The 25349-nt window shown below is 42.5% G+C and overlaps 2 protein-coding genes across 2 annotated transcripts in view; both read right to left on the reverse strand.

Annotated features, from left to right (window-relative positions):
* Positions 1-4969: 4969 nt before the first annotated feature.
* LOC120021627 (adenylate kinase isoenzyme 1) lies at positions 4970-18625 on the reverse strand. Its single transcript, XM_038965433.1, has 7 exons — positions 18537-18625; positions 11989-12023; positions 9101-9136; positions 8674-8837; positions 6786-6902; positions 6305-6496; positions 4970-5868 (listed from the first exon to the last, which is right to left on the reverse strand). The coding sequence occupies exons 2-7, from the start codon at positions 11993-11995 to the stop codon at positions 5800-5802; spliced, it is 585 nt and encodes a 194-aa protein (XP_038821361.1). The 5' UTR covers positions 11996-12023; positions 18537-18625; the 3' UTR covers positions 4970-5799.
* Positions 18626-22989: 4364 nt separating this feature from the next.
* Positions 22990-25349, reverse strand: part of LOC120021255 (G-protein-signaling modulator 1-like) — a 56115-nt gene continuing 53755 nt past the window's right edge. The window contains exons 12-14 of the mRNA XM_038964926.1: positions 24298-24460; positions 23856-24061; positions 22990-23633 (exon numbers count right to left, since the gene is read on the reverse strand). Coding sequence (XP_038820854.1) covers positions 23445-23633; positions 23856-24061; positions 24298-24460 — 558 coding nt within the window. The 3' untranslated portion in view covers positions 22990-23444. The remainder of the gene's footprint in view (positions 23634-23855; positions 24062-24297; positions 24461-25349) is intronic.

Below are 25349 nucleotides of genomic sequence, written 5' to 3' on the forward strand. Positions count from 1 at the left end.
ATAAATAAATGGTACACTATACAGTACATACAAAAGTATGTGGACACTCCTTCAAATGAGTGGATTCTGCTATTTCAGCCACACCTGTTGCTGACAGATGTATAAAATCGAGCACACAGTCATGCAATCTCCATAGACAAACATTGGCAGACGCATGGCGTTACTGAATAGCTCAATGACTTTCAACATGGCACCATCATAGGATGCCACCTTTCCAACAAGTCAGTTTGTCAAATTTCTGCCCTGCTAGAGCTATCCCGGTCAACTGTAAGTACTGTTATTGTTAAACATCTAGGAGCAACAATGGGTCAGCCGCGAAGTAGTAGGCCCCACAAGTTCACCGAACGGTGCCGCCAAATGCTGACGCGCGTAGCGGGCAAAAATCATCGGTCCTCGGTTGCAACACTCACTAATGAGTTCCAAACTGCCTATGGAAGCAACGTCAGCACAATAACTGTTCGTTGGGAGCTTCATGGAAATGCGCAATGCCAAACATCGGCTGGAGTGGTCTAAATCTTGCCGCCATTGGACTCTGTAGCAGTGGAAACGCATTCTCTGGAGTGATGAATCACGCTTAACCATCTGGCAGTCCGACGGACAAATCTGTGTTTGGCGGATGCCAGGAGAATGCTACCTGCCCCAATGCATACTGACAACTCTAAACTTTGGTGGAGGAGGCATAATGGTCTGGGGCTGTTTTTAATGGTTCGGGCTCGGCCTTTTAGTTCCAGCTTAGTGGCAACATTTTGGGGAAGGACCTTTCCTGATTCTGCATTACAATGCCCCCTTGCACAAAGCGAGGTCCATACAGAAATTGTTTGTCGAGATCGGTGTGGAAGAACTTGACTGGCCTGCACAGAGCCCTGACCTCAACACCATCTAACAGGATTTGAGTTATGTGATACATGAATGTTTTTTGTTCTTCCCTGGAGTCATGTAGTCAATAATGTTATCTTAGGTATCTCCCCTGTAAGTCTGGTGTCAACAATCTGAAATGTATACATTTTCCATAGTATAAACGAGTCATGATCTGGAATCATGAAGCAAGTGTTTTTGTAGGCTACATAGCAAACACAAAATCCTATAGTCCATTTTTTTCACAGGACTGGTACTATAGCAAACATGTAATGGCTACAAAACACATTGAGGAATAATCATATTCCGAATTTACACATACACTACATGACCAAAAGTATGTGGACACCTGCTCGTCGAACATCTCATTCCAAAATCATGGACATTAATAGGGAGTCGGTCTCGGTCTCCCTTTTGCTGCTATAACAGCCTCCACTCTTCTGAGAAGGCTTTTCACTAGATGTTGGAACATTGCTGCTCAGACTTGCTTCCATTCAGCCATAAGAGCATTAGTGAGGTCGGGCACTGATATTGGGTGATTAGGCCTGACTCGCAGTCGGCGTTCCAATTCATCCCTAAGGTGTTAAATACAACATGCACACACGCTCAGCTTGTTGTGGACACCACTCTACATGTAAGTAGACACAGGAGGACCACAGTACATTGGCCATTCATCACAGACAGCTAGATAGATAAGCACCCACAAGCCTAGCATAGCAACGTCCCATGCACACCAGACAGTCTGCACGTACACCTCAGCATTTAGGGGGTGTCTCCTCTATAAGCTGTGAGCGACACTTCCCTTCTATCCACAGTGGGCCACTGGGGGGGGGTTATTTCTCTGTAGTCCTTCAATAACAGGAAACAATCCGCCGCTCTGTGGTCATCGTCTGTCATCGCTGGTCCAGCAGGTCGACACGGGTTTCAGCGCGGTGCCACGAGTTTCCATGTCGCCGGCCAGCAGCACGTCAGTCTGAGGGGGACGTTTGTGAAAGTGTCCATGCGCCAGCTCACAGGTTTCCTTATGGCTCTCGTGGGTTCTGGGTCAAGGCAGTGTGTTAGCAAAGGGCTTTGAAACATGACGTGGGAGATTGGCAAGACAGGAGCTGGAGGTCATACAGTGCATTTGTTAAATCATGGAGGCCCTCGTTGGGTTTTCTTTGATTCATAGTATTGGCCTAAGGCTGCAAGTGTATGTGTAGGCCAGTGGAGGTTGCTGAGGGGAGGACGGCTCATAATAATGGCTTGAACGGGGCGAATGGAATGGCACCATACCATGTGTTCGATGTATTTGATACCATTCCACCTATTCCGCTCCAGTCATTACCACAAACCCGTCCTCCCCAATTAAGGTGCCACCAACCTCCTGTGACGTAGGCCTATCAAGCGTTTGTCTATCCTCCCCATTTCTCACTCCACCAGCCTCCGCTGATTTGTATGATGGCTGGTGAAAGGAATTACGTGTTAATTACGGCTCACATCAATCTGACACTTTTTCTGTCGTATATGTTTTCTGTAATATAGGCTACTATGTGAAAGGCTGATTGAACTGGCCCATTTTGGTATCTTAACATGTGATGGCACACACACACATGCCATCACCCCCTCCCTTGTTCTCTCTTATTGTTACCCCTACCTTCAAACTAGGTACAGTCGTGACATTCTTAACATTCCTGGTGACTGCATAAAAGTGCTTACTGACGCCTTTTCTAATTGGCTTTCCAATGGACACATCCTGTCCCTAAGAAGCTCCTTTCCTCTTTCTCATCCCCCTTCCAGTGTAGCCGTGGAGTCGTGAGCAGAGCGCTCCTTGGAGGATAGCCCGGATACCTGCTAGAAAGTGTTTGTGAGCCTACTGAGGGCTGTGTGTGAGATGTGAGGTACACAAGGTGGGGAGTTCCAATAACACACTGGATGTACTGGTGTAGCAATGTCTCTACATCCTGTTGTGTCTACATGCTCACTCACCTTGACCCTGTTTTTGTTGTAAAAGAACCACCTTCAGCACTTTTAGTAAAGTGAGGCCATGCATGGATTTTGAAAAGGTTGTTATTGACCGGGTAAAGTTGGGATGTTTCAGGGATAGTTTTTATGTATGACTCTATCTTGAAACTATGCTTCATGGTTTCTGAAAGAGCTGCTTTATTTTATGACAGCATGTTTTTTTAAGTCTATATGCCAGGGGTAGACAACCCTGTTCCTGGAGAGCTGCAGGTACTGCCGGATTTTGTTACAACTAGGGACCACACCTGACCAACTGAGCTAATTGATCAGTTCAGTGATTGCCTAAATAATTTTAAAAAATTACCCCCTTTTTCGATCTTGTCTCATCGCTGAAACTCCCCAACAGGGTCGAAGGTCGAGTCATGCATCCCCCGAAACATGACCCTCCAAACCGCACTTCAAACACCCGCCCGATTAACCCGGAAGCCAGCCGCACCAATGTGTTTGAGGAAACGCCGTTCAAATGACAACTGTCAGCCTGCATGCCCCCCACCCGCCACAAGGAGTCGCTAGAGCGCGATGAGCCAAGTAAAACTTTCCCCGAACCCGGATGACATAGGGACAATTGTGCACCGCCCTATGGGACTCCCGATCATGGCCGGTTGTGATAAAGCCTGGGATTGAACCCGGGTCTGTAGTGACGCCTTAGACCGCTACGCCACTCGGGAGGCCCTGTAATTGCTTAAATTCAACACATCTGGTCTTCCAGGTCAGTTAAACCAAAAACATGAAGCACCTGCAACACATTTGACATTTTAGTCATTTAGCAGACACTCTTATCCAAAGCAACTTAGGGTAGTGAGTGCATACATTTTCTCATACTGGTCCCCCGTGGGAATCAAACCCACAACTCTGGCGTTACAAGCGCCATGCTCTACCAACTAAGCTACACTGCATTCACACTGGGATATGCGACAATAGCTTTGCTCATCAAGTTTTTGCCCACTAGAGTGCAGTATTGTCTTCAAATCGTTTGTAAATCAGACAGACTGTATAAGCAATTGGCCTACTTATGTGTGTTGTGTTGTCTATAGTTTGTCTGACTAAATTTCACAAATTTTACACTAAAGTACTATATGCTGGGTCACTGGGATCTATGATATGGACCTATCGGTAATTACATCTGCCAGTATGGAATCTTGTTACGTTTTTATCTATGCTGCTAATAAATGGTCAAAAGCCACGACCAAATATCCACGTTTGGAAAGCAGGTTGTTTTGCACACATTTATGAACAATTGCAATCTCACCTGAGCTAAAGTGTCTAGCAGGAATGTTTAACTAGGTAATCCATAACCCATTAGATGATAACCAACTTACCTTTAGTGCCTATTGACGATAGTATCTTCTGGCCTGGGAATTTTTGTTAAGACCACGACGCTCGTTCTGATCGTTAAAACGCATCGCTTGCGGTAGTTTTGGAAACATATGATACAGCACTTGTTTACGGAAGACAGAGGCGTACCTGTGCTAATTAGCTATTTGCGTCTCCCAACACCTGTATGTAAATGGAAAACGGAAGCCACAAATGTGTTGTCACTGAAAAATACTGTCGCCTGCAACTGTGTTAAAACAGTGTATAGTAAGTGTATATTTTGCATTTGTGAAATAATTTTGATATAATATGTAAGAGAATCGTTTCACATGGAGTGTTTGGCTGTTTTGGCTGCCAGAGCCAATTCGCCTCTAAACAGAACATGTAAGGTCCTTGGACTATAAGGAGTATATTATTGGGTTAAGTTAGCCACTGCAAAAGTAAGAATTTACCTCTCGAGGAGATTGGATTAGTTCATCCATATTCTATGGTATAGTTTTCCAGCAACAGATTACAACTGCTAAGTAATATTTACTTACTTCAGGAAGGAAAACAAATCTCCTGTACTAAACACATTAGCCCAACAGGCCGTCAGATGACAAACGACATAAGGAATAATAGCACCATCTGGCGGCTTGTTGGGCTAAAAGCACATGAATGCCGGCAGCAGATCAAAGGGCGGTGCGCTTCTGGTGTGCACTCTCCTACTACAGTAACATCACATGATGATAGACATTGTGACATTTTCAAATAGGCACCTGCAAATAGTACCATGTAAAAATTACAATCGTAGTGCTTATTTCTTTAAATCTTAAGGATAGCTTTTATGTTATGCATACTATTCTGTAGCTGTTCACATATGACACAGTTTATCTGTTATGTGATGTAATGAAACATATCATGAAGTGTTAGACAGTGAAATTAATATGAACATAGGCATACTGCATTTTCTTTTACAATGGTTGGTTACTATTCTACTCTATTCCTGCTGTGGGAAAACTATACTATATCCTGCATGATGTAATGGCCGGCTGCCATGTCTGTCACTGCATGGCGTTTAGCACCAGCCATAAAGGAGTCATGTCGCCATGCACAGAGAGTGCAGCCCAGAGCCACCCCAGGCAAGCATTGTACATGTATAGTCTGGGAAAGTGTTGAGAGATCCCTCCTGTAATAACCTAGAGCTGAAATCAGCACTAACCATAACACCGACAGAGAGAGAGAGAGAGAGACAGAGACAGAGACAGAGACAGAGACAGAGACAGAGACAGAGACAGAGACAGCGAGAGAGAGAGAGAGAGAGAGAGAGAGAGAGAGAGAATTGCCATATATGTGTGTCTGTTGTGGTTTGTGGACTGAAACAGGAGACTACAGTGTTGAATTAAGGAAGCGCTGTTCCTTATTGGCCTTTCATTATTACCAAGCCAACTAGGCACAGACATCCAATCAATGTCTATTCCACGCTGGTTCAACTTAATTTAATTGAAATGACGTTGAAACAACATTATTTCAACCAGTGTGTGCCCAGTGGGAGGTGACTGAGCAGATTTGAGCTTCTTTCGGCATAAAATTGACATTTAGAAAAATATGACCAAAACAAATTCATATCCAGTCATGTTTGCGTTTTTACTTCAGTTCATCGATAGCTTTGGCAACGTGTCCGAAGACTTCATCCACTGGCAGCTCAGAGTCAATCTGAGGAGAATGAGAGAGAAAGGCATGAAATGAGATTGTAATGTCGGTGGCATCATCATTGTAAAATGATAAGGATTTTGAGAGAGAGAGAGAGAGAGTCGAAGTTTCAGAGTTTACAAGAGCTGCGAGGTGAGACACTTGGGTGTATTGTCACAATGCACTTATTTATTTTTAAAAGAGCAGAACTGTTTATCTTACACTGTTCTATGACACTCTCTCGCTCTCTGTCTCTCTCTCATCTGATGTTGGGATTCAACCAGTGGAGGCTGCTGAGGGGAGGACGGCTCATAATAATGGCTGGAACGGAACGAATGGCATTAAACACTCCTTCCGCTCTAGCCATTACCACAAGCCCGCTTTCCCCAATTAAGGTGCCATCAACCTCCTGTGGATTCAAGCATTGACCGTAGCCTATAACTAGTGGCACCAGTCTTACCTTCCTGACAATGCCGCGACTGGTGTAGAAGGTGATGACTGGCTCAGTGGCTTTGTAGTACAGGTCCAAGCGCTTCTTGATGGTCTCCTCGTTGTCATCAGCGCGACCGCTGGTCTCACCGCGCTTCATCAGCCTCTTGACCATGGTCTCACCCTTGGCGTCAATGTACAGCAGCAGGCAGGGGGCTCCGATCTGTGAGAAGACAAACATAATGGTCAGGACAACTTTAAAAAGGTTGTTGAAATGATATAGTCATTTTAACTGGGAGGTGATGTGCTAAAGAAAAATATATTTTGAGAGAACTGTTGGAAATTGAGAGATGTTGAGCTTTTGGTGATTTTTGAAAGGACGGGACACCTTAACAATGCATAGGTTTCCCTACTTTCATTCTGTGTTTTTTTGCACTGCTGCAACCTAATTGCCCAGCAATGTTAAAGTATGGATTTTCTGAATGTGAATCCATGTTCCTTTCTCGTCTTACTTTCTTCTCGAACTCCTCGCCCTGCTTGACCTCACGGGGATAGCCGTCGATGAGGAAGCCCTTGGACACGTCGGCCTTAGCAATCATGGCGTCCTTGATCATATCCAAGACTGTGTCCTGGGGGGGGGCACATGTACTATTTATTGACATGAAACACACGCACCTTCATAGAAAGATGTTGGAACAATTTCACTTCTGTGTCGAAAAGTGACATAAAGTAACTTGTGATCACCAGGTGTTGGAACCGAAATTATTTTCCAAACAGAACCATCTTTTTTTTTTGTTCCGTTCCACTGTTCAGACCTGCAAAATAAAGTTATGGTTCTAACCCAAAAAAAGTACCAGTTTATATCATTCCTTTCTGTTCCTTTTTAACCTCTGAAATATATATTGTTTTTACATTTAGCTCGACATTAAATTACTTCACCAATCAGTGCGGATGGAGCAGCTTGCTGTTGAGCGGGTAAGCGATTTAATCTATATAGGAAAGTTGTTAAGAGCAAATTGTATTTTGCCGTGACAGCATGGTTTCATAATATCATAATGAAAGATAAACACACACACTATGCTGCTAGTCACAGTGTAGAGCACGAGATGCAACTGAAATTTTGAGGGTGAGAAGAGAGCGAGAGAGGATGGAGGAAGCTTGCCTTGAAGTGCTGGGCATCTTGTTATGACATGCATTATATTGAATTAGGCACACAGAATTATACCTACGGAGGAGTGGCTTCTATGGAAGAACTTTGAATGTCTTTCACTTCCCAGTTGGTTTAACGTTGGACCAGAGCAAACGTTAGCTAGCTAACAATCTTACACAAGAATTTAAAACACGTCTTACCTTTTTGTGGTTAATAAATCCAATGTGAAAGGTGAAAACTATAGTATTCTTAACTAGCATTGAAAAAGTTAATCCATTCTCACTAATTAAGCATCGCTCCCAAATGTTTGAATTACGCTTCTAACGTCATCAGTAGGCTACAGTAACTTATGCTTCAGAGAGGAGGTGTAACGCTCGTCGTTAGGTGTAAGAGAGGAGGACCAAAGCGCAGCGTGGTATGTTTCCATATTTATTGGAAACACTTAACAACACGAACAAAAACAATAAACAGAAAATGAAACTAACGACGCTACAGACCTGAACATGTGAACATACAGACAACGAAGAACGCAATGAACAGGAACATCACCCACAAACAAACAGTGAGAACAGCCTACCTAAATATGGTTCCCAATCAGAGGAAACGTAAAACACCTGCCCCTGATTGAGAACCATATCAGGCTAGTTGACAACCCTAAACCAAACATAGAAACACACAACATAGAATGCCCACCCAGCTCACGTCCTGACCAACTAAACAAGACTGAACAAAGGAAATAAGGTCAGGAACGTGACAGGAGGGGAAGTTAACCTACACACACGCACACCGACTGGCAAAGATTTCCAGCTGACAGGCAGACGCTGGAATAAGTCTGTGTGACAGAGTGAGGGCTTTGCATAAGCACTTCGTTGTGACTGGGAAAAAATGCCCGGAACATAAAGGAACATTATTAACCGGTACCCATGCTTTTAAAATAACAATCTGTTCCGGAACAGTATAGATCACTTTTGTTTTCGGTATTGGTTCTGTTCCTCAAATAATGTAATTATTTTCCTGTTTTTGGTTCTGTTCCCTGAACCGGTTCCAACTCTTGGTGAACACAATATCTGATTTAAAATGAGTATTAACCTGATTTATTCATACTTATTGCAAGGAATTCAGCACAAACGGTACAGTATACCTTAAACCTGTGTAGTTAGACTATATTTACTGTAGTAACAACATTGTTAGCATGTTATTACATAGTAACTGCTTTAGGGATGACTGTGTGCACTGTCCCAGCCACTCACCAGGGGTACAAGCTCTCCCTTCTGCATGATGGCCTGGAGGGTCTTGCCCCTCTCGGAGCCGGATGCTACCTCAGCACGCAGCAGGTCCCCAGAAGACAGGTGGGTGTAGCCATACTTGGCCACCACCTTCTCACACTGGGTGCCCTTACCAGAGCCAGGCCCACCTAGGGGACACATACAAGGAGGAAAGGGGTTAGTGTTGGTTGGTTGGTGAATCCCATCTAGCCATAACCTTAGTGGTGGTTGGTTTATGACACAGGGCTGTTGTGTATATTTACTTTATACTTTAGTGTATTCTTTCAAGAGAAGTGTTGACTTCACCTTATATCAGATGTAGAATGTGCATATGCCTACATTTTGTGCTTTGTTGCCTGATAGTGTTGATTTTAAAATAAGAAAATAAGATGATATATTATATTTCACTCACCTACAACGAAGATGATCTTGGCATCCTTGATTTTGTCTAAAAGGAACAGAGGCAACAGAGAAACATAGCTGGTAGTTCTAGAAACAACTTCAGATGATTACTGGTTAAACCTGCAGGTTGCTGACAGTAAACCAAGTTGACTAAAAGTTTTTGTGGGAGTGTAACAAACCATCATCAGAACGGACAATTTGTCTGGAGCAGCTTGCTGAGTTGGAGCAGCTGAATGAGCAACCCATCTTGACATGGAACCTCTCTGCCTTCTTGGACTTATATACAATGGAGTTACCTTGGCAACCTTCGCCAACCACTTCACAATGCTTTGTGACCACATAGAAAATGTCCCCTAGCTACAGTAGCACTGGGCTAAGATTAGCCAAAGTCACTGTAGTCACACATTTTGTAGCAATTTGGGGTGTTTATGCATAATGGTCTGAGTTATTCCACATGAGAATATGCAGTGTTTGAGTCACTAGGGAATCCAAAAGTACTGTACCTTTTTATTAAAGGCTTTTGAGATTTGTACATCTGAATTGGATAAGAGTCAAGCAAAAACACTGTAAACCTATCGATCTCTCAAGTGCCTTCAGAAAGTATTCACCCCCTTGACCTATTCCACCTTTTGTTGTTACAGCCTGAATTCAAAATGGATTAAATAAATAAAAATCTCACCTATCTACACACAATACCCCATAATGGCAAAGTTTGAAAATGAAAAACAGATCTCATTTACGTAAGTATTTACACCCCTGAGTCAACACTTTGTACAAGCACCTTTGGCGGCGATTACAGCTTTGAGTCGTCTTGGGTAAATCTGTATTAGCTTTGCACATCTGGATTTGGGGATTTTCTGCCATTCTTCCTAGCAGATTTTTTCAACCTCTGTTATTAAATAAGATGGGGTGCGGCAGTGAACAGCACTCTTCAAGTCTTGCCACAGATTTTCAATGGGATTTAAGTCTGGGCTTCGGCTTGGCCACTAAAATACTTTCACATTCTTGTTCTGAAGCCATTCCAGCGTTGCTTTGGCTGTATACTCGGGGTCATTGTCCTGTTGGACTGTAAATCTTCACCCCAGTCTAAAGTTGTTTGCACTCTGGAGCAGGTTCTCATTAAGGATTTGCCTGTATTTGGCTCCATTCATTGCTCCCTCTGTACATACCAGTCTCCCATTCCCTACTGCTGAAAAGCATCCCCATAGCATGATGCTGCCACCATCATGCTTCACGGTAGGGATGGTGTTAGAAGGGTGATGAGCTGTGCCTGGTTTTCTCCAGACATAGCGCTTTGCATTCAGGCCAAAGAGTTCCATTTTTGTCTCATCAGACAACAGAATCTATTGCCTTAAGAGCTCAGTCTTTCACGTGCCTTTTTGCAAACTCCAGGCATGCTGTCATGTGCCTTTTCTCAGGAGTGGCTTCCGTCTAGCCACTCTCCCATAAACCCAAGTGCTGTAAACCCGAGTGCTGTGGTTAAGTGCTGTAGAGACTGTTGTCCTTCTGGCAGGTTCTCCCATCTCAGCCAATAAACTCTGTACTGTCATTGGGTTCTTGGTCACATCCCTGACCAAGGTCCTTCTTGCCCGGTTGCTCAGTTTGGTCGGACGGCCACCTCTAGGCAGAGTCTGGGAAGTTCCATATTCCCAATGATGGGAAATTGAAACTTTCAAGACTCTAGAAATTGTTTTATACTTATGCTTCATCTCAATTCTCAGAGATCTACAGACAATTCCTTGAACTTCATGGTATAGTTTCTACTCTGACATGCACTGTCAACTATGGGGCCTTATAGAGACAGATGTGTGTTTCTTTCTAAATCGTATCCAAACAATCAAATTGGCCACAGGTGGACTCAAATCAAGTTGTAGTGACTTCTTAAGGACAATCAAAGGAAATTGGATGCACCTGAGCTCAATTTGGAGAGTCATAGCAAAAAGGTGTGAATACTTGTGTAAATGAAATATTTCTGTATTTCATTTTCAATAAATTTTCAATATTTTCTTAAAACAGGTTTTCACTTTGTCATTATGGAATATTGTGTGTAGATGGGTGAGAACAAAAATCTGTTTAATCCATTTTGAATTCAGGCTCTAACACAACAAAATGTGGAATAAGTCAAGGGGTTTGAATACTTTCTGAAGGCACTGAATCATTCACTGATAAGTAGTAGATATAAGAAGTAGATAAGAAATCCCTTTCTTTTTGAATGTTCCTTCATCTAATAATAAACAACAATATAATGTATAGCTACAAACTCATATAATGTATTTTCCCATTTGAGTGTTGTGCTGACTATGAAGGTACAGTACAGTATGTTCCTTTCAGCTGTGGCAATATTGTAAATAACCAGAAGAGGTCACCATAGCCTAAGCACACACTTAGGACCAATGATGTAAATACACAGGATTGCTTTGCTATGTATTGGCCATTGAGAGGCTTTGAAGCCACCGGTCGGCCATATTGGCACTCCCCAGTAGGTGATTTCCTTCATAGGAATGAATGGACAAAATTACGTAAATTTAAGTATTTGTTATTGTACTGGGGACAGTAACATTAGTAATTTCAGAAAATGATACTTTAAGAATGTTTTTTTATTTTTTTCATTTTATTATGTTTAGCTCACAATATAATTAAAATGTATGTATTAAGCTGTCTAATAGAAAAACCATTACAAGGAGGAATGAAGACATTAATAAATGCATTTCTATAGTTTTCCAAATATTTTCTACAATGTGGGGGAGTGTCAAGATGGAGACGCATTTGCTTCCACACAGCACCCCAATCGAGTCATCTAGTGTATATATAAATCATTGCTTAGAACACAAGTACTTCCCCCATGAGAAAAGTTTTATGTTAAAGGAGACCAACATATTTTTCATTTGTCATAATTACCTGCCATCTTGATCTACAAGGGTTATTCCTTTTAACTGAAATAGAAGACAGAAAAAACAGAAGTTAACTTGTACATTCAGAGCTAGTACCACTTCTTAGCCTGCATTTGACTCCATGCAAATAGATGCAGTCTCATTTTCATATTTCAAAGAGAACCAAAGACAGTAATATCAGTCAGTAGCTTTAGTTTTTTAAATATTGTTGTGTCCTCCAAAGCAATTGATTTTGGGTGAATGCTGTGTTAGTATACTTACTTATCCATGTCAAAAGAATTACAGCAAATTACATTTCGCAATCTGAATAAATTCTCATAGTAATGCAGTAAAGCCTATACTCTTAATCAGTTTTGACATTAAGACAGTTGATGTCCAAGCAAAAGAGGAAATGTCTAAACCACTACCGCCTGAAACTGTTACCTTCTTATAATTTGTGAGAATAAAGTTTCCTCAGAACAAACACAATACCATTTGTATATTATGTAACTTGAATGCAACTTAACTTAGGAACAATAAACCCAGTCCACAGAAGGGAATCATTAGAATGCAGCATCAAGTAAAGTCAAAAGCATTACTTCCACATATCTCAAAATGGACAGAATCAATGAGAGTAACAGTACAGTATCTGATCACTCAGCAGCCGGTTACAACACTCAACCAGAAATTATAGCAGAACCTGATGTTCCTTCACACCCCCAAAAAAATCATGACCAGAGCATAGTACCATCCCTGTGCAAAAACTGGATGACGGAATGGAATCTGAATATTTCTGATTGCAGTAAATATGAGTTAATATTACCAAATAAAATAACAGCCTTACTGTTCCCTGTGCATTTTCTTCCGGCCTTCCTAAGTGCCAGAGGGAGGGAGGAAGAGGGAGAATAATTTCTGGGTGCGTCAGGATGGCATGTGTAAACAGATCTCCCAGCTCAAGTGGCTGCCCGCCTGGGTCATGTGATGAGGGTGAAGCCTAGCCTTGTGGTTATTTTGAATGATGCCTGAAACAACTGGATAAAAAGTTGGAGAGAAAGCTGATCCTGTATAAATTGTTGTGGAATAAATGAAAAGGTCTGACATGAGCTGACCATGAATCAGTCATTGCTGGCTGAAACAAAGGCGGCGGTAGGGAGGGTGCTTTTCAATCAGTTGTTGAGGGATAAGTGAAAAACTCAATGTGTCTGACCCTACAATAAGCTGACCCTACAATAAGCCAGCGAGAAAGTAAGAAGTCTGCATTCGTTAGGTTAAGATTGTTAGGCCAGTAACTGAAAGGTCACTAGTTTGAATCGGAGCCAACTAGGTAAAAAATCTGTCTGTGCCCTTGAGCAAAGCACTTAACCCTAATTGCTCCTGTAAATCGCTCTGGATAAGAGACCGTCTGCTAAGTGACTCAAATGTAAATGTAAAAAGATTAGGTTACCATAGTCTTTTTGGACCCCAGGAAGAGTAGCTGTTCTGGAGGAAACTCTGCAGAGTGGTCACTAGCTGGCACAGCCACAAAGTCATACAATCTTATTTTAAACCTGACCTTAACCCTAACCTTAACCACACTGCTAACTCTTAACCTTAAATTAAAATGAATTTTTACAATATAGACAATTTTGACTGCAGCTGGCTTATCTAAGGGGAAATCTCTCAGAATATTAGGTTCATTAGGGACTGAGTAGAATGTTTGCTCGTGTCATGGTAATCATTTTCAGTGCATAAACTCACAGGTTACCAACAACACACTAAGGGCATTTCTGGTTTTAAATATCCTATGATTCATGTTGCAGTGACACTGCCAAAGACACGGGTAGGCAGGTGACTAGTAGCATCTTAAGTTGCTAAGCGTAGATGTTCTTTAATTTTCTTTGTGATTTGTTTATAATCCACCATAAAAAAAGCCACAGCTCAGACATGTTCCACAGACAGGCTCAAGTATACTGTACATTTCACCCTTGGAGAAAGAAAGAAGTGGTAGAGTTTCACTGAACCTCTTCACCATCCTGCTGCCCTACTCTACCTTGGTTTTTCTGAAGACTCACTAGTCCAGGTCCAGGTCGGCAGGTTTTATGTAGAGCTCTTGACTCCGTGTTGTCACCCATTGTAAATGTCACCCAGGCATCTGAGTCAGCGCTGTGCCCCTTTGGGACACCCACCCTGGCCTATTATGGTGCCTTCACTAGGCTGTGCAGCCTCCTTGGCATGCCAAACACACACCTCCTCCAATCAGGAGAGGACCGGGCACTGCCCAAGCAGCTGGGGTTACCGCCCGTTAATCATGGCAGACCCTGGCCATGACCCCACTCTCCGAGGATGTCTCAAGTGGAGTTTGGATATGCAAAAAAACACATTTCCAATTCACACATGCGTATAATTCATGTGTGAAATAGGACAAATACAAGCACCCACCAAATTATTATTACATCATGAAGTATGGTTATCTTGACATGAGGTGTAACGTGTGCTATATTGTGGTACAGAGCACTATGTTGACCCTTACATTGACCATTACGTTGACTGTTATGTTTTTTACACTAACCATTTCCCAATGGCCACTCTTTTGTATGTCTTTTTTGTCCTGTCCAGACCGGCCGTCTTTTTTTAGTCTTTCTTTGGTGCAGTCCAGGCCAGCTTTGATTTCAATGTCCAAGGATGTTGATTTCTGGTCCGGTCCTGACTGTATTTGGCCCAAACATAGACATGGTTCAGATTTGGTACAATCCAGACCGGACCAAATCTGAAGCAATCATAGATATCTATGTTTTGCACGTTTGGGCAGTGCCTCACAGTACATTACAGCAGAGTACACTATATTACAGTACAGTAAAGTATAGTGTACTGTATTGCACCCTACTTTACTCTAATGTACTCTACTGAATTAAACTACACTGTACTCACTGTACTCCCAGATCCCCCGGATGTAGTGATCACAATATAGTAGCCATATCTAGGGAAACCAAAGTTCCAAAGGCTGGGCCTAATATAGTGTATAAGAGGGCATACAATACGTTTTGTAGTGATTCCTATGGTTTTGATGTTAAAAATATTTGTTGGTCCGTGGTGTGTAATGAGTAGCAAACAGACGTTGCACTTGACACATTTATGAAATTGCTCATTCCAGTTACTAATAAGCATGCACCCACTAAGAAAATGACTGTAAAAACGGTTCAATCCCTGCGGGTTGATGAGGAATTTAAAAAATGTATGGTTGAGATGGATGACGCAAAAAGAATGGCAAATAAGTCTGGCTGCACAACCGATTGGCCAACGTATTGCAAGTTGAGAAATTATGTGACTAAACTGAATAAAAATAAAAATAAACTACACTATGAAACAAAGATAAATGACATAAAGAATGATAGTAAAAAGCCTTGGAGCACCTTAAATAAAATTTTGGGAAAAAAGGCTAACTCGGCTCCATCGTTCATTAAATAGGGAAGGACATTCAACAAGCACAGCACCTACACAAATGACTGATAATTGGCTGAAATAGATTGATGATAAAAAGATTGTGGGGACTGTTTTGTTAGACTTCAGTACGGCTTTTGGCATTATCGATCATAATCTGCAGCTGGAGAAATGTGTTATGGCTTTACATCCCCTGCTATATTGTGGATAAAGAGTTACCTGTCTGACAGAACACAGATGGTATTCTTTAATGGAAGCCTCTCCAACATAATCCAGGTAGAATCATGAAATCCCCAGGGCAACTGTCTAGGCCCATTCCTTTTTCAATCTTCACTAATGACATGCCACTGGCTTTGAGTAAAGCCAGTGTGTCTATGTATGTGGATGACTCAACACTATACTTGTCAGCTACTACAGCGACTGAAATGACTGCAACAGATAACAAAGAGTTGCAATTAGTTTCAGAGTGGGAGGCAAGGAATAAATTAGTCCTAAATATTTCTAAAACTAAAGGCATTGTATTTGGGACAAATATAGATAAGGCAAGATAATCCATCTACCTGACAGGTGTGGCATATCAAGAAACTGATTAAACAGCATGATCATTACACAGGTGCACCTTGTGCTGAAGACAAAAGGCCACTCAAAAATGTGCAGTTTTGTCACAACACAATGCCACAGACGTCTCAAGTTTTGAGGGAGCGTGCAATTGGCATGCTGACTGCAGGAATGTCCATCAGAGCTGTTGCCAGAGAATTGAATGTTAATTTCTCTACCAAAAACCACCTCCAACGTCATTTTAGAGAATTTGGCAGTATGTCCAACCACCCTCACAACCAAAGAGCAAGTGTAACCACACCAGCCCAGAACCTCAACATCCGGCTTCTTCACCTGCGGGACCGTCAAAGGGGGAGAGAAGGGGGTGCTGAGCAGTATATTTCTGTCTGTAATAAAGCCCCTTTGTGGGGAAAAACTCATTCTGATTGGCCTATGCCCTCCCAGGCCCACCCATGGCTGTGCCCTGCCCAGTCATGTGAAATCCATAGATTAGGGCCTAATGTATTTATTTCCATTGACAGATGCCCTTATAATTCAGCAAATGCTTTGAAATTGTTATTTTGATATAATGCTTACTTCATTGAGAGTGTATGTGCAGTTGAAATTTGGCCATAGAATCAATGACTGAAAAATATGTATTTTCAACATTGGGAAGATACGTATTTTCACCTTTCATTCAGCACCTAAAATGCACCTGATTTCAACAGCTGGAAAATATGTATTTTCAACATCCCCCAAAAATGTATTTTTCGACGTCTGGAAATGACATCTTTTCACCTTTCATTCATCACTTTTTTTTTTCTTCTTTTTTTTTAAATTTTACTAGGCAAGTCAGTTAAGAACACATTATTTTTTCACAATGACGGCCTAGGAAGGGTGGGTCAACTGCCTTGTTCAGGGGCAGAACAACTGATTTTTACCTTGTCAGCTCGGGGATTCGATCTAGCAACCTTTCGGTTACTGGCCCAATGCCCAGTACTCTAACCACTAGGCACCTGATGGTAAAGTCTGGAAAAGACTGTATTTTCAACGTAATTTTGCTTACTGGGTGTTAGCTGTGTAAAATAGGACTATTCCAGTGCCCATGCCATTTCTATGGCCTATCCACTGTCTTTATTGAGGCAGGGTTGCGTGTGCCAATGTCTGTTAGCTGTAGAGTTCCAAAGGTACCTTAGAGTATTCCTTTTTATGGTTTAAATGTGAGTCCCTTTGGAAACTTAGACATTTTTTCTCTGACGCGCTGTCCGCCATCCATTCTAGCCTGGTCGCAAAACCATCATACTGGCTTTCAATGTCTGTTCGCCCACATCCCGAAACACTTTCCTTACTCCAGGATAAAGGACATCAAGAATGCACGAAAGAAAGACTTCTTTCAATGAATACAACATTATTCCACAGACAATAACGTTTCAGCACCAAGGGCAGCGTCATCTGAATGCTCCAGAATCAACCCATTCAGTTTCCTCATGTAAGCCACGTGCGTAAAACCTGTACCAAGAAGCATCTGCTAACCCACTCGCCCCTATCTCAAGTCTGTGTATATCCAATGCACCTCTCTCTTTCCCCAGCGTGTGTTATTGGTGTCCCCAGTCATTCAGTTTAGCTATTAAAAGACCCTGTCTGTCCTCTCTGCAGCTGTTCCCAGATACCATGTCAACCATTAGCAGAAAGCACATGGAAGGCTGGATTGCACTTGCTTAGCTGGTAAAGCCAATGTAAGTGTAGCATAGAGTATTTAACAATAAGCACATAATCTGTCATTACAACTGCAGTGTCCACAGCTCTCTTATGCAAAGCAGTACTGTATTGTATGTGGTCCTCTTGTGGTACTGCTCCTTTAATAGTGGTGATATCCCTTTAAGGGAAAGCAGGAGAACTTTTGACATCATCAGCCCAGTCTGAGTTAAGATATTCTATGGTTTTTACAGAGATATGGTTGGGGAGAGAAGGATGTGTACTACAGCTGTGTGGTGTGTGACTTCCAGGCGGTAGGGCTTTTCTGGTTTGGATCTTCACCATTAACTAAGAAGAACCAATAGCATAAAAAGACATACATCACCCCGCATCAATGCAGCATGCTGTAAACACAGGCATATTGCAAATAACATTACAGCGGGTTGGTGGAAATGAGCAACCGGACAGGCATAGCAGCACGTTGGTTCTGCCATGGACAATGAAGGATGATTTTTTTTTGTAAAAACAGCCAAGCCTGTTCTTTTGATCTCCTACTGTGCATGCAGTCCAGGCATGGTCTAGTCCACTCACACATAGTATGACACACACTTCATTTGGCTATGACATTCTTACACCATAGCAGAATGAGGACAATGCTACATACAGTACGCAAGTGCCTGAGCTACCCTTTTCCTCAGCCTTCCATAACCTTTAAATGCATTGCATCAAAGAAGCAGTGGCAGCTAGGGTCAGGCGGCACTTCACAGTGCCACGCTCTCTCCCGCCAGTCAAGCAGCCCTGCCCACTATTCCCTCACAAGCCCCTCTCTGTGTTCCTGCGGCACAATTATCCCCCAAGCCCCGCTTCCTGCGCTTTTTATTCCTCTGCACCACTGCCATTGTGTGGCTGTCTGTCCTCTGTACTGACCTCTGTAACGTTGCGGCTCTGTCCACAAGTGTGTGTGTCTGGATCCTGTGTGTGTCTGAGCAGTGTCCCTGCTGCACGGCAGCTCTCTCTCCCCCTCCTCCACTTTTTATAGCACAGCTCAGCCTGCTCAGACACCAGTGCATTCTGGGAAAAGAGGGAGAGAGAGGAGGAGAGGGGAGTTTGGGGTTTGTGGGCAGTGTGCCTTCAACTGCTGTAAGAATGTATTATTGTCATCATGTGTTGTGTGTTCGATCCACGGAAGCTCCCTTTGCATTTACAGTTTACATCCTTGAGGAGAGGTTGTTTAATCGAGGGGAAGAGAGAGAGTGAGCTAGGAAGCTAGGGAGAGACCAAGCTAATGAGGAAGTCAGAGGGGGATTATCAGCTAACTGCAGATTGATATGTTCCTTTTAATATGGAATGAACCAACTGCTGGGGGGGGGGTTACGTAGGAGGATTGTGGTCTGTTCCAGCAGAAGACTTGAGATGCATGGGAAATACTTTGCCTTTGCTAAAAATAAAAAATAAAAATCCTATCGCGAGCCTCCGCTGTAACATCATAGAGGAGAGGTTGTTTGTGCAGGAAATGCCGGGAATTATCAAAGGACTCTCAAACAATAAAATAACAATGATGCATCTGTTTCTTTGCAATAAACAGGAAAAGAGCCATTGTGCTAAGGTGAACCACAACTCAAGCTGTATAAAGAGCACTGCCTTTCTTTGCATTCTAGTCACTGTTATAATCTCCTTTGGAAAACAGAGAAAAGCAAACCAACATGTTTGGTCAGGTTCACTGTGCCTCGCCCAACTAAGGGCAAGTCAATGACACTCCCCATCCTTTTTAATGACCTTGATTTTAGTTGCTGATATAAGGAGTCGTTCTTGTCTGAGCGAGGAGACTCATTTGATAATGATGATGTAAAACATGACATATCGGATATCTAAAGACTATCCAGGTTTTTGGGTGGGGGGAAATTGAATCATACACTGCACCAATTGGGTGTGGACGTAAGAATGGTTCTGCAATATAGTATGGGGTGTAATCAAAAAAAGGTAGCCACAACACCACCTACATGCAATGTGTTGAAGTTGAAGCAAAGCCAGTTGTTTGAAAGCAGACTTTATGGTAATGTGTAGAACACTGTTGATGAGACATGACGACAGAGGCACATAAAACATTGGAATCAATATTTTATTAAAAGCAGACGGGACATCTTCATGTCCTCAAATGGAACATAAATACAAAAAATATATGTACATATGGTAGTGACAAATAGAAGCGTACCGGATAGATCTGGACCAAGTTTACCCTTATAAGAGATGGACAAATAGAGGAAATTAGCTCTGTTTGGAAAACAGTGGGGACCTTGTAAGCCTCTTATTACAGAGATCGAGATGAATCATATAGATCACGACCCATCCTGAGTTAGGTTTATGGCCCACTCTGGGATAGGTTCATGACTCTTGAGGTACAAAGTAGAACTACACGGTAAAACTAACATTTACAAATGGAGTCCCAAAGAGGAAGAGCAACAAAAATGTCCATTATGGATCATCAGTTAGGCAACACGTTACTGTACGTTTAGATCTTACTACAAGCCGTTTTTGTTTCATTTCTTCAGTATACACCTGTCTTTGGTCCGCTGGGTCTGCTACAGGATAATTCTGATAACCACAAGAGAACAGAAATACAAAAGGCACTAACATTTTTTGCAAATATACTCTAACCTTTACAAAATGATCTGCAAAAAATATGCAAAGTATATACTGTACAGTTAAGTATAGCTTGTCACTGAAATAATAAAAAGTGCTTAAAAGCATTATACTTGCTCACAAGATTACATCCTCAACCTCAGGAATTACGAAAATCTGTCATTTCCAATAGGACACACAGGACAGCTGTAGTACACATGTTTCACCACAAAGGGACAGTATACAAGCAGAATATAAAACTAACCCCTCCTAGACAATTGGAAACGGAAGACTAACAGCTGTGGCAATGTAGAAGGAAATCCCTGCAACACAGGATTGTGTGTGCATAGGCAATACGTCTACTCCTGTGCTGTCCTAAAAAAGTCCCCGATCCATTGGACTGTCAGCTCTAAGGTCATTGGTCAGAGACAGGTTGATCAAGTTGACGGCATTGTGGGTGTTTAACCATTAGACATTTGTTGATTGCAATCAGTATACTGCCTATATACTGCACTATTGGCACTTCCATGACCTAACTGAAGAGATGCACTTTGATTCGAGCTTGATTCAACTCTAAAACAATATTTTCTTGACATTTTGTATACTATTATACAAAAAAATGTATTTTGATAAATGAATAGTTTTTTGTTTTAAACCTGTTTGTACTCCAGAAGACATGAACTCTATAATGACTAGACCTTGACTAACCATGCTGTTTTATAATTATTCCTGGAGTCTCTTGAGCTGTTGTCTAACACTGAATGAAATTTTGACACTGAAAACTGTAGCTAATACTGTTTGTCACCAAAAATACCAGCAGCAATCATCGTCATCCTTCAAACCAAATAGTTCTCCATTATACGCTTTGAAATCACAGACCCCTGATACTTAGGAATACAATTCGAGTTTGAAAAAAAAAGGATTTAAGGCAGTAGATGGGGTACAGTAAATATCTTGTTGGCATCTCAAACCCTAGCGAAACACTTCATTCACATAGATTTCTCCTAGAATTTGGATTTGTACACCTTTCAAATCTGAACAGATTCACAACAGCTGAAAGGGTGCCACCTATTGCACATGGTGTTCGGATCTTGCGTCACACATCAACCTAATTTACTTCGATCCCTTCAAGGATCTCCTCGAGTGGTGGCCCAGGCAGGGTTGCACTTGCAGACCAGTTGATGGCACCAGTACATGATTTGGTCACACCCCATGATAATGACCTCACCTGTGACTTATAATGTAGCTGCATTCCATACAGAACCAGGCAAGTAATGAAAAGCCATCTGGTAAATTAGCATGCCTTTGCAGGGCTTGACATTCAGGTAAATTTGCCAGTGGCACACCAGTGGCACACCGGGCCAGTGCCAACTGGGAGCTACTGGCTCCAAAGAAAAGAATACTGTCCTGGTAAAGCGGATGATGCACGCTGAGCAAGTAGCTTATAATATCCTACCCTCCATACATAAATAATTCAATTTTAACTTGACAATATCATATTTACATTGATTGTTTGGAGGGAAAAAATAAAACCTTTGCACAATGTCAAAAATTGTGTTAATAGCTAGGTTTCCATCCAATTAGCGACAGATTTCCATGTGAATACTCAATACTTTTCCCACCAGAGATGAGTTTCCATCAAATTGACTTGATGTGGATAAAAGGCTGTGTGGGCACATACAAATTATTTTTGAGGTTACCAAATAAAAACATGTTAAATGGGTTTCCATCGCATTTTAAAGTCTACTGATGGTTCTGTGACTGTTTTTAGTTATATAGCGAATGTGCCCACTCTGGTCTTGGCTCGTGCCCTCTAGCCAACAGCTTGCAGATACAGTGCGGGTATAGCCTACATGAGATTATTATAGACAAATGGCAGATTATTAGTCAAATGGCAGCCAAGCATCATGTCAACAGAATAACACCCTCGATATGTATTGTATAGGAGCATCAAGCTCATTACCGTGAACTTTCACCAGCCCATAAGCTATTTCATCTGTAGCCTAATAAACTGCATGGTTTCCCAAGTCGTAGTGGGAGGAACCCACTACGACTCCAAATGTACTTTCATATGATGATCAATATTTGTGCATAAAGGCGTTTCCACCGCCATTTCTCACATAATTAATATAACAGACACAAAAAGATCACACCTTGTGTGGCGTATTTTGTTTTGTCAATATTTGGAAAGCTTACCGATATATTAGCTGTTTACCTCTGGCCTGTCGTGAAATGTCTCATCCGACATGTACTTTACTCACATAAAAAGGTTGGATGGAAATCTGGTTAGTGTTAGCGATTTTGAACAGTCAGTCTACATGTGTAGAGCCCTATAAAATCAGTTTTGGTAAATTCAGTTTTCCCGGTTTAATGTCATAGTTTTCCTTGTTTTTTCCAGGTTTTCACTGTCAAAATCACACTTTTTTATAGGAAAACTACAACAACTTGGATGTTTTAAGTCCACAACAATGCTTAAACCACATCAGGAGACCACATTTAAGGTCTGGGAACAATAAAAAAAAAAGTATATTTGTAGAATTAAGTTGCATTTAATTCAATTGCCTAGCAGTGTTCTTGTACTGTGCAATGTACAGTGTAGGCTACACTGACAGAGTTAGCAGAAAAATGCTCTGCGAATGAAACAAATCATTATGATATAAAAAAATGTTTTACCTTTATTTAACTAGGCAAGTCAGTTAAGAACAAATTCTTATTTTCAATGATGGCCTACAAACAGTGGGTTAACTGCCTTATTCAGGGGCAGAACGACAGATTTTTACCTTGTCAGCTCGGGGATTTGATCTTGCAACCTTTCGGTTACTAGTCCAACGCTCTAACCACTAGGCTACCTGCCACCCCAAATTCTGTCAGGTAGTCCTACTTTCCAGTCAACATTTAATTGGGAAGGTTTTTTAGGAAAGCCTTTAGACACATTCATTCAAACAGTGCATGATGCCTGAATTGCACATCGCACAGATTCAACCAAGACTCCGGACTAAACTTTTGAATACCTGGTTTGCATACCCATTGCTGCTGCCCACTGCTGTTAGAATAAATCTTGATAATAGAAAAAAAGTTAATTGTGAACCAAAAACTAAGATGACAAGCAAAACATTTTCACTGACACCCTAGCGACCAATTAAAAATGTGTTTTGCATTGCCAAGTCAAACGGTCGCAGTCTCAAACCCTGCCCCCAGGGCTGATTGCTTGGGCCCCTAGCTGGAGTCCCCGGATGGGTCGGAGTCGGGCCCGTCCTGTTCTTCTGAGGGGAGGTGGACCCGCTGCTCGTCCATGCGCTTGGCCTGTGCTCTCTGAATCAGACTGAAGAAGTCCTCGTCAGGCACCGTGGGAGCCCGGGGGCCCCCTTCTGGTGGGGAGCACCGCTGGTCATCAATCCTGGAGGACTTGGTTTAGACCATGAGAGTGAGATGGACAGTGAGAGAGAAGGAGAGACAGACATCTAAAAATGCAATTCATGAGTGCTGCAATTTATGAATCCTGCATAACCTGAGATAAGCACAAATATTTGGGTCTTTTACCTAAATTACGCATCGATGGATGTCAATTGGAGACTAAGGTTAAGATTCAACCCATAGAGATGCTGAGGCAGTGAGACATGGCCTTACCTGGCACTTGATGAGCATGTTGAAGAAGTCATCGCTGGGCTCCTGGGGGTCTGTGTCAACACACAGGTGGCCCAGGTTGTTATGGGTGATCCTGAGGCCGGGCAGGTTGCTGACGCTGACCCGCTGGTCATCCAGGCGACGGCTCTGGGAGCTGACGATCAGGTCAAACAGCTCCTCTGTCTGGGGCGAGGTGATGAGCGCTGGATCTGAGAGAAAAGGGAGTTGGATTATATATATTTACTGTAATTGACCCCAAAAAAATCAATGCCACACATTTCTGACTAGAGATGTCCAGCAATGTGTGCTTTGAGTGATGCATTGAGTGATGCATTGAGTCATGCATTGACGTGAAAGGAAGTTCATGGAAGTAATGGAATTCCCAAGTAGTATCAGGGATCCTCTAGCTTTAGACTGTCGTAACAGCACTAATTTGCTAACCTACCTAGCATTTCATTAAGAGAGACAGCCCCTTCATTCTCGCCGTTTTCTCCGTTCTCCATGTTCGGGTCGTCAAGGTGGCAGCGCTGGTCGTCCATGCGGCTGCTCTGAAACTTGCTGAGGAGGTCGAAGAAGCAGTCCTCATCAGAGGGGTCACGACTTAGCTTCTGAAACAGAGAGACATGGACGCTAAGTGATAGAAGAGGCAGCACAACCCCTCATCCCACACACACTGACCCAATTGTCTCTTATATCCTTTTTATGTGGTTCATGTGTGGCTCGTGGGGCGGCAGGTAGCCTTGTGGTTAGAGCATTGGGTCAGTTACTTAAAGGTTGCTAGATCGAATCCCCGAGCTGACAAGGTAAAAATCTGTCGTTCTGCCCCTGAACAAGGCAGTTAACCCACTGCTCTTAGGCCGTAATTGTATATAAGAATTTGCTAGGTGCAGTTATTGTGAAGTGGAAACGTGTAGGAGCAACAACGGCTCAGCCTCGAAGTGGTAGGCCACACAAGCTCACAGAACGGTACCACCGAGTGCTGAAGCACTTAGCGCATATAAATTGTCTGTCCTCGGTTACAACACTCACTACCAAGTTCCAAACTGCCTCTGGAAGCAACGTCAGCACAAGCACTATTTGTTGGGAAACAATGTTGTTGGGAAACAATGGGTTTCCATGGCCGAGCAGCCGCACACAAGCCTAAGATCACCATGTGCAATGATTCTGTAGCAGTGGAAACGCGTTCTCTGCAGTGATGAATCACGCTTCACCATCTGGCAGTCCGAGGGACGAATATGGGTTTGGTGGAGACAGGAGAATGCTACCTGACACAATACATAGTGACAACTGTAAAGTTCTGTGGAGGAGGAATAGTCTGGGACTGTTTTTCATGGTTCGGGCCCTTTAGTTCCAGTGAAGGGAAATCTTAACGCTACAGCATAAATTGACATTCTAGACGATTCTGTGGTTCCAACTTTGTGGCAACAGTTTAGGGAAGGCCCTCTCCTGTTTCAGCATGACAATCTATGTCCCCCTGCACAAAGTGAGGTCCATACA

The sequence above is a fragment of the Salvelinus namaycush genome, chromosome 26 (assembly GCF_016432855.1).
Source record: "Salvelinus namaycush isolate Seneca chromosome 26, SaNama_1.0, whole genome shotgun sequence".
NCBI lineage: Eukaryota > Metazoa > Chordata > Actinopteri > Salmoniformes > Salmonidae > Salvelinus > Salvelinus namaycush.